Source organism: Halyomorpha halys, unplaced genomic scaffold (assembly GCF_000696795.3).
Source record: "Halyomorpha halys isolate HHAL.00 unplaced genomic scaffold, Hhal_1.1 Scaffold898.1, whole genome shotgun sequence".
In the NCBI taxonomy this organism is placed as follows: domain Eukaryota; kingdom Metazoa; phylum Arthropoda; class Insecta; order Hemiptera; family Pentatomidae; genus Halyomorpha; species Halyomorpha halys.
This window is the reverse complement of record NW_027112804.1, coordinates 44,611-54,857: the sequence shown is the minus strand read 5'-3', so window position 1 is coordinate 54,857 and position 10,247 is coordinate 44,611. Positions and strand designations below refer to the sequence as shown.

At 25.8% G+C, this 10,247-nt stretch overlaps 2 protein-coding genes across 13 annotated transcripts in view; one reads left to right on the top strand and one right to left on the bottom strand.

The window, feature by feature from the left end:
• LOC106686926 (rho guanine nucleotide exchange factor 16) overlaps positions 1 to 7,661 on the top strand; it is a 9,458-nt gene extending 1,797 nt beyond the window's left edge. The window contains exons 1-8 of one of the 10 annotated variants that reach the window (XM_024358586.2): positions 391 to 632; positions 730 to 821; positions 920 to 1,003; positions 2,257 to 2,415; positions 2,961 to 3,120; positions 3,533 to 3,710; positions 4,809 to 4,871; positions 4,945 to 7,661. In XM_024358586.2, the coding sequence (XP_024214354.1) occupies positions 949 to 1,003; positions 2,257 to 2,415; positions 2,961 to 3,120; positions 3,533 to 3,710; positions 4,809 to 4,871; positions 4,945 to 4,992 (663 nt within the window). In that variant the 5' untranslated portion in view covers positions 391 to 632; positions 730 to 821; positions 920 to 948 and the 3' untranslated portion in view covers positions 4,993 to 7,661. Of the gene's footprint in view, positions 1 to 390; positions 822 to 896; positions 1,004 to 2,256; positions 2,416 to 2,960; positions 3,121 to 3,532; positions 3,711 to 4,808; positions 4,872 to 4,944 lie in introns of those variants that run through there. The other 9 variants (XM_067050558.1, XM_024358582.2, XM_067050560.1 and 6 more) reach the window with 9 other exon arrangements.
• The window catches only part of fzy (cell division cycle 20 protein fzy), a 20,262-nt gene that overhangs the window by 3,616 nt on the left and 6,399 nt on the right, over positions 1 to 10,247 (bottom strand). For all 3 annotated transcript variants that reach the window (XM_014430531.2, XM_014430533.2, XM_014430532.2), the window contains exons 8-10: positions 9,458 to 9,585; positions 7,229 to 7,376; positions 6,463 to 6,564 (exon numbers count right to left, since the gene is read on the bottom strand). In XM_014430531.2, coding sequence (XP_014286017.1) covers positions 6,463 to 6,564; positions 7,229 to 7,376; positions 9,458 to 9,585 — 378 coding nt within the window. The remainder of the gene's footprint in view (positions 1 to 6,462; positions 6,565 to 7,228; positions 7,377 to 9,457; positions 9,586 to 10,247) is intronic.

The window sequence follows — 10,247 nt, the reverse complement described above, 5'->3', positions numbered from 1 at the left end:
TCATCTAAGATTAAGAAACAATAATGTAATTTTAGAAAATCTTTGAGATAGAAAAAATGTTTACACGTGGTTTGATACATGATAGAGAAATTATTATACATAATAAATTAGCGTTTGAGACGACTGATTTATAGGCATAAGATAGCTTAGAAAATTAATTACATTTTACTATTTACATGCAATAAGCCAGTAAAGTAGTTCTATCATTGTTCAAATATAAGTAATTATTAATATTAAGAGGTATGAACAATAAAATTTAAAACAATCATTTAATAATAATATAATTATAATAAAGTAAATAATAAATTGATTATTATAACTAAAATTGTTTTAATGAATTGCTTATTTATTTATTATTGCTTATTTGTTTTAAGGCAGAATATGAATTGATATAATGCTTTTAAAAGAAGTATATATAAATAGAGATAAGTAATTGAAGATAATTTTTATTAATAGCCACTTATATATAAATAAAAGTTTAAATGTAATACAATTGAATAAATAAATGAAGATATTGCAATATTCAATTCATTGAGTGGAGTCCTCATGAAAGGGAAGAGCAGAAGTTGCTACCTATTGATTAACTTTACACGCAGGGCCTGACCCCACTTCAACTTTTCCAGATCCTAAAGGTCAGAGCCTGGCCCTTCATCAGCCCATTTCAACCAAATAACATCAAATTTATTTTTAAGGAAAAGTTTAATAATGAATCACACATGTATTTTCCAGCCATTTGAGAAACTGCCAAGTAATGAAATACTCAAAACTGCTTAGTGGACTAAATATCTGACGATGCCAAACTAGATTAAACTTCCCATTAGGTATAGTGTTCATACTTTGCCTCATGCCTATTTTAATGATATATATATATATTTTTTTAATGGTTTTGTTTTAAGTGATATGCTTTAGAAGGTTACAGGTATCTATTAGTCAAGGTAATAGAGTACTATGAAAAAAGTTGGAAAAAGTATTTTTTATGAGGATAGTCAAGAAGTGAAACAAGGTAAGCTTTTGTTAGATATTGTTTAAATAATTCCATTCAGTTTTACTAATTTTAATCTTGTTTAATTAAGTCATGTATATTTTTAACTTCATTAGTTCTTAGTTGAATCATAAGTTGAGCTAGTTTCCTTGAATTTTCATTTAGAAAATAAATAAAAAAGCAGATATATTTATTTACTATAACAAATAATTTATTTTAAATTAAAAAAAAAAAAATTACACTAATAAATCACTTGTTATCATTGCTATATTTAGAAAATAAACAGTAAGAGAAAAATTACCTAATTTAGAAAATAAGGAAATAAGTGGGAGAAGAAAAAAACCAAACAAAATCTTTAGAGAAGTAATATTGGTGGACAATTCATTATTAATAAAATAAATTAAAAATGTATATTAATTAATTAATATAGCAATAGGCAGTGCATTATGGAAATATAAGTCTAAAACATTTTCCAAGACAGTATCTCACTAATTTTATCAGTCCAATTGTTAAGTAAACTTGATCTAGCACAGTTCTTTGATATTTTATATACATCAATTAAATTTTTATCGAACAGTTTATATAATGGTGTTGAATTAATTAATCTTTCTATTATAAGAAATGGATTGCACAAATAGGAAGTTTTTTCATATCAAAGTGGGCAGGGCAGATTGACAATTTTTATTTAACATTAGATCATTCCCTATTCAAATTTAAAGAAACTGTCAATAAAAGACAGCTGAGAGAACTCAAATGTAATAATCTTAAAAAATAGAGATATATTCACAAGAAAAATAAATGGAGAGATATTAGTTGAACCTGGTAATAAGATTTCATTAGTGTGATAGTTTAACATGAAGAGGAAATAGTTAACTTAATGTTGGAAAAATTAATAATCAGTCATCATTTATGTAATACTTATGTAAGAACATAAGTACTTATATAAATATAAAATAAATCAACAAATAAACAATTAGACCACATAAATAAAAATATTTTAGAAGAATTATTGAATGAAATTTGTTTTTCATGTATCTTTTATTATTTTTTATTGTTTTGTTACACAATTGATTATGGTTTATAATTATAATTTTCTGAAAGTATAAAATAATTAGACACACACACACATATATATATATATATAGTATACATAGATTTAAGCTACCATCATAAATATTGAGTTCGAAGTGTACTACCGAATAAATAATGAAATTTTAAAATTTATAGAAAAAACAAAATGATACATATTTCTTTCTTAAAATGTTTTATCACAGAACCAAATAATGGCATTGTGGAGGCACGCAATGTAATATTAGTGACAGAAGCAGAATATCTTGGGCACCTAAAGGTTTTAACAGAAGCTTACATTAAACCACTAACCCCAATGCTGTCAGATATTGAATCTCAACAATTGTTTGGAAACATAGACTCAGGTATATTCAAAACTAAATTTTTAGTATTAAAATGTAAATATATGATGACCCATATTTAAAGTATATTTCATTTTCAATTTCTCTAATTAATCCACAAGGATATCTATCAATATTTAAATATTTAAAGCAATAAAAAAAAAAAATTGTACAAATCTCTGAACATCCAATTCATTCATAACTCATATGCACATCTGAGTAGTTTTTAATAAAGTTAATAGAAAACCATATAAAATATAAAATTTTAATTTTGGGTATTAAAAAATTAATATAAATGGCCTTGACAAAAAACAGATCAAAATCTTGATTTTTCTGGGTAAAAGGTTTCATTTATTGACAAACTCAATAAGTAGATAAGTAGTTAAACTTGTCTAATTTAATAACAATATTTTCTTTGGTATTTAAGCAAGTGTCACAGTTTTAGGTCATACAACTAATTTCTCAGAAATAAGTGACCGAAACCATGGTATAATAAATGGTAATAATGGTATAATAAATTACATTTTGTATTTAAAAAGTTGTTTTAAACTTTTATTTATTTTTTATAGTAATCAAGAGTTCTGAAAGGTTAGTTGAAGAACTTTCAATGACATGGACATCAAATGACATGTATAATGTTGTAGTTGAAGCAGCGGCTACGTATCTTCACGAATATGTCCAATACTGCTCTGGACTACCGACCGCACTTTCTCTATTAGAGAGACTATTGTATGTTAAATAATATTTGCTTAAATTTGCTTCTTATTTAAAAATAAATGAATCAAACCTGATTTTTAAACAAATATTTTGGAACAGAGAGCTAGCTATATGAGATATAAACATTTTTTTTGTAGAAAACATAAAATTTTTACACACATAATTTTAGTTATCAAAACTTTATGTAGACAATTTTATTGTTTTCAGTTCAATTGAAAATATGAATGCTTTTTTTTTTTTTTTTTTTTTTTTTGAGAGAGAGAGAGAGAGAGAGAAATGTTTGTTCTTATCCCCTAAGAATATTTAGGTGGATTATATAGTTAGTAGATGTCTCTCAGACAGACCAATATGTTTTTATAGTGTTTAATATTATTTAATAAACCTATGAACTGACTAAAACAATAATCAATATGTATTTCTTAAGGAATGAGCGAGAAGAATTTCGTGACAAAGTATGTGAAAGTGAAGGGAACGTTCGCGGAATTGGATTGCAATCATGCCTTCTTAAGCCTTTTCAACGACTTACAAGACTACCACTACTGTTTGAACCCCTAAAGAGTGCAGGAGAGCCAGTAATGCCTGCTATTTCAGCGATTACAAAAGTAAGTCCAAGGGAAAAAATAAAAAAATTTCAAAAGGAATTAACCAACACTTTTAGAAAATTCTGCTTCAAAACGTTTACATTTATTTTGTAACAAAACAATTATCTAGATTTTAACAGGTCAAGGTCCTATAGAACCTGTTTCTTCTTGTTGAAAATGTATTAACTGGCTAAGGCAATGTCCCGATCAATAAATAACGGTACTAATCATCCTACAAAACATATTTATGGAGGAAAAATCATTAACCATTCAATTATTAATTTCAATAATCCATCATATGATAAACTATGAACTATAACATACTTTCATAATTAACAATTCCTAAAAAAATTTGATTCTGTCATAGAGAATAGTTATTTGATTTTCGATTCATAAAAAAAAGAAAACCAATTATTTTTATATTTCGATAGCAGCGTGGGTCACTTACAAGTTTAAATTGTGAAATTTGTTTTGAAAAATTAACTATATGTTTAGGTTATAATAACTTTCGATAATCATATTTGACATCAGTCAATTAAGTTTAAACATATCTGCTATCGCATGAAAAGTATGTTCAGAAAATAATTCTAAAACAAAAATAAGTCCAATTAAAAAAATTAATCAATAAATTTTGAACTCTTAAAATTGAAACTTTGAGAAGATTTTAATTTCAGGAAGGCATTTTGTAGTGCCATCATTATGAAATGTTTTTAATTTGTTTTTTAGGGCCAAAAAATTAAGATAAAATACTATTTTATGAAGATGGACAGCACAGAAGAATTTTTAGTTTAAAGCTATAAAAATATTTGGAAACAACAACAAAGTGTTAATTTTCTTTAGACTGAGCAATGACACTGCGGAAATAGTATTGCAAAATGATCATATTTTGATTAATAAATAATTTTTTATTGTTTTAATGATGCTATTGCTATAAATATACAAAGCATTGTTCATATTACAGTCAGATCCTTACCTTAATTTTTTCAAACTTAGCAGTGAACAAAGAATGAAACCTTTGCTATAACAATAACTACAATTCTTTTTGTCATTTCAAAGTTCAATCGAACAATAAATAAATAAAAACCTACATTGAAATGTTAATACAGCTATGATTTCCAGTTGGTGGAAGAGTGTAACAACAGTGTTGAAGAGGTTTCTAGTAGCCCTAGTAACTCGAATAATGTGAGCATGCTTACTAACTAACATTATTAATCCAAATTTTAAATGTTTTAATTAACAATAATAATTGTTACAGGAAAACAGTAGCTGTCGAAGGTCTTCCAGTTTCTATGTAGATTTATAGATCGGTCTGGAAATTGTAATGTAAAACTAGTGCAATATGAAGAGTACAAATATTTCAAGAAAGAAATAATTAAAAGGCTTTAGGAAGTAAGTGTGTAGTTAAGATAGAAAATAAGCAAGAATATTGCTAATTATTGAAACTCAAAATTTCTGGAGAAAATTATACAAAGAAAATTGACAAACAAATGAACAGTGCAGAGATTAGTATAAACTATTCTGAATCAATTTTCTAATATACTGTAATGTATGAAAACAAGTAATCCATCTCACCTGCCATGGTAACACAGTTTTTAGCACAACAACTAAGAGAAACTCTACCATTAGTAATAAAAAGATATACAATAAGAAAAACACTTAGATCATTGACACAAGTTTTCAAATGTCCTTAAGTCAAATTGGCTAATTGGTAAACTAAATGCAAACCAAGGTAAACAATTTAGCTCTGCCAGGAAGCTTGATAGTAAACAAAACTATTAAAAATCTATGAAGTGACAAAACGTCCAAGATAAAAAAGAGTGGGCATCATAAATGCTAATATGTATGTCATTTAGAGATTGTTAGTAAAAGAAGTTCAGACTAAAGATTCTGACTAAAATTAATAAGATAAAGATTCTATTAGACGCTGATGGGCGTAATAACCTATATGTTGATCGTCCTGAATAAAAATGTAATCTAATCTAATGTAGACGCTGATAGAACAGTTATAATCTCATATTCTTCCTTACTTAGCAATGTTCTTGGTATTATTTTCTTAACAATGAAATGCATTCTTAACTTATTAATATTAGATTGGAACTACTATTATAAATTAATTATAATCTAGTATCGTTATGCTTAGGTGTTATTAACTTTTAACAATTAACTTGATCGCTGTAGAACAATATAAAAGCGTATAGCATGATAATAATATGAATTTTTAAAATACTCTGTTATTCAAATAATTGAATGCAGAATGATAAAGAAACTATTATTCAGGAAATATAGGATCCAATATCTGAATTTCAAGAAAGTGAGAAAACTTAAATTTTGAAACTAAGTAGACTGTTACTTGCAACTGATTTTAAAAGTAATCTTTACTATGTACACTATTAATTAGAATAGACTAGACATTGCATTACAAAATAATAGAAATATAGGCACAATAGAATTAGAACTGTCAGTGGTTTAATAAAAATTTCGAATATTTTAATAGTAAGTAAAACATAAAAACAAAAAAATGAAGTAATCTCACAAACATTAAAAAAAAAAAAAAAATGAAATAAGGTACTATCACTTATTTTTGTGAGAATAATACTTCTTAACTTTCATCAATAGGAAAATCTATTGATTAAAAAATATTTTGAACATTTGTTTGACAAGTCAAAAAATACTAATTTGTTGAACTTCATTGTGGTCCTAAAGTCTTGCATTAGTCTGTGATAAGAATAATAACTATTTATTGTAGTAAATGATAAAATTAAAAGCAACTTACCTTAACGAGAGAAGGGTACTTCCAAATTATAAGCTGATTATTAGCGTAACCGTGCCCTGATATAAGTTCCTTATAAGTTGGTGACCATAATAGTCCACAAACCTAAACAGAAATAAAATAATAATAATTAACTAAATTAATTTATTTATTGAACAAGTAATTTTAGTATTATACATAACATATATAATAAATAAAAAGATTTAATTTATATCTAGTTTAATATTATATGATCAGAAACATAATAAGTAATCAGCACCACATAAGACTATATGAGGGAAAATAAGCTACTTTTCTTTAACTGAATTTTGAAGTTATTTAAATTGTTTATCTTTGAATTGATTGTTTCCTAAAAAAAAAAAAAAAAAAAAATGTTTTCGATTCTTTTTAATAGGTGAGTTTGAAAAATGCAGTTTTTTTTTTTGTAGTTTGTAACAATGCTATGATATAATTAAAATTTTATAAAAACTGAAAAATTAACAAAATTATAGTCCACACAATTAAAGGAAAACATTGAGAAATATAAAATGATCCTACAACCAATAATTTTGAAAATTATTTAATATATGAGAAACAACTAAATATAATAAACAAAGAAAATAATTAATTTCAATATTAAAGGAGGGGGGAGAAGAATTATAACAAAATGTTCATTATTTATCCATAGGATAAATTGTACATACAATGTGCCTTAGTGGTTTAGACTATAAGATAGATAAATTAATTAACAATTAAAAGGTGCTATTAGTTATTTGATAGATAATTTTACCTGAGATTTGGTGTCAATTGAGTTAGTAGACAACCCAGTGTTGCAGTTCCAAAACCTTATGTGCCTATCGGCGGTACCTCCACCACTGGCGAGGATTGATGGTTGCCAAGGGCACCATGCTAAGGCTTTCACAGCAGCCTGGTGCTCACTATAAATTATTTAAAACTTTATTGTTCCAATATAAGATTAATTATAATACTTATATCAACTTAAGATAAAAGTAAAAATCATGAATTCACTTTCGCAAGTTGAAATTATTTTCATTCAACAACAATTTGAGAACTTGAATAGAGCAAAAGGAAATTAGATGTAGTATGAACAGCATTTTCAGAATGGAAGTATGTTAAGAAACTTTTTTCTACAGTTCCTGTATAAAATTAGCTACTGTCAATACTGTTCTCAGCAAGTTATCTTTTTAAAAAAAATAAATAAATAAATTATATAAAGTCTTACGGTTATTTCCTGCACATTCTAACAACACATTTAAAATTATGTCATTTTCATTCCAACTGGCCCATATGTAAAATAAAAACCAATTAAAGTATTTTACTTTGATAAAATTGCGAATAGATTTAAAAAAACTCATTTCATTTTATGTAACATTCTGTGAATTACAGTGATATAGCAGTAAGAAATAATATTTGGCAGCCATAGATAAAATATCATTTTATAACTTAGTAATAAAATGAACACCAATTTCATAATATTCAATATAAGAGAGCCTTATATCATATTACATTACTATAGAAACCGTTGTTTCTCTTCTCTTTTCTATTCCAACGATTATTGATTTGTGAAAAGTATAAAAAAATATGTAGTATTAATTGAGCAGTATTCTTATAAATATCTATTAAACAGATTTGACTGATTCATAGTCTTCCTTAAGAAATAAAATCACCTAAATTGGTTACAATACTTATTAAGAATACAACGATTAAACAGGATCATTTCTATAAGTTTTAATAAAATTACATTAAATTTGGAATGTTTATTGTTTATTGTTATACTGACTGTATTTACTTAGCTTCAATAAAATGTATACTTTTTTTAAATGATAGAAATTAAAACAAATAGTTAATAAGAAATGAATTATAAATATATTTTTCAGCTTGTAAAAATAAAATTGTTTCCATACACATTTCAACTAAATAATTTACAATTAATTTGAAAAAGACTGTGAAATAAATTAAATAAACAGACAAAATACCATAATGTAATTTACTATAACCCTATTCATTAATAAAAAAAGTATTCAAATTCCCATTTAAGAATAGTTGGAAGGAATCAAGGAAAGTTTTTAAGAGGAACTGATATTCAGTCAGGTATTGCATTAAACAATTGAAGAAAAAAATTTAAAACAGAAAAAAAAAAAAAAAAAGATAGGAAAGAGGAATAGTCAAAACAAAGGTAAGACCATGCTTTTAATTTCAACTTTATTTGTATACAATTTAAGATAGTAATGTAAGAACAGTATGTTATATGTTAATTTTAACCCTTCATATAGAAAAGAGAATGGCACAAGGAATTTTGGAAAATATCGATAATTTAGAAATATATTATTATTTTAGTCTGATTAGACAAAAATTTAATAAGTTTTTTCTATTCTGTGTATAATGTCTAGTAAGACAAAAATAATAATGTATTTCTAAATTAAAGTAGTTTTAATTTGATAACATAATATTGATATAAAAATTGTACTATTTTTTTTTTTTTTTTTAGTCCCAATACTATTTCCTCCCTCCCCACAAAAATTAATAAATAAAACATTGTCTGAGAAATACTGGTTCAATAATTTTTTTATGTTAGTATTTAATTTTTAATCAGTGCTCTGTTTCCACAACACAGGGGCGAAACGTTGGCTCAAATTCCATTTATTGGTACACGCGGTCAATCAGCAATCTTCCAAATTATATTATGTTTGTTCCAACGGACTAATCCTAAACTAGGTATTACCAAATACTTGATAAATGTACATGCTTTTTATGATGCTTAGATCAAGATTTGGACCTTCAATCCAAATTTGAATGAGGTCGCCAACTTCTAATTTGATTATTGGTACTAGAATCGTCAGAACACCAAATCTGTACGCTATATTGGCTAAAAAATTTTCGGTCACACCATTTGTTGGAGCAAACATATTAATAGTTATAAAAATAAGATTCTTAAAATTAAATCGCTACCAACATTTATAAATAAAAAAAAAATAAAACTATCCAAAATAAAACATACCTAAACCTGTATAAGGGATTAGACTGAGAGTATAGATCGCCAGCCACACAGGACCAAATATTCAGAATGTTGTCATTACCACCACTAGCCAAATACCGTCCATCCGGAGACCATTTTAAGCCACATATCTAAAATAAAATAATTATATAATTGTTTAATAATTAAAATAAACACTAATTTATAAATATATTTATTACAACGTACAAATGGATTTTATAATCATAATTCATCTAGAGTGAATGGCACAATAGCTAAGTTGGCAGTATTGAGATACTTAGCCTGGTATGCAAGCTACACTTCAATAATTAAATATTAATTTAATAATTTGAAACTTTTATCTAACAACAATCTTGCTTTCTGAATATTTTGTTAAGTGGATAAAAGTGAGATTTTTTCTATTGATATAGTATTGTACTATTCATTATTCTATACGCCTTTTTTAAGCTCTGGGTTAGAGCTTAAAGCCCCCCTCCTTTCAGGAAAGGGGGTCTGGTTATAACAGACCTAGAGACTAATGCTGGATTAAAAAAATGAGGAATAAAATTAGAGTTCCTTATTTATACAAATACAGCAAATACTTTTAAGATCATGTTATTTTTTTATATCAGATTAATTAACAAAATATTATCTTACAAAAAGAAATTATACGTCTTAAGCCACTGTAATTTTTCAGTGCTTTCTGGACATTGGCTTGGCCCATTTTACAAAAAAATTACATAATCAATTCCATAAAAAAAATTATTTTAAAATACTACCAGGTCATTCAAAAAGTCCTGTCGTTTTTTTGGGG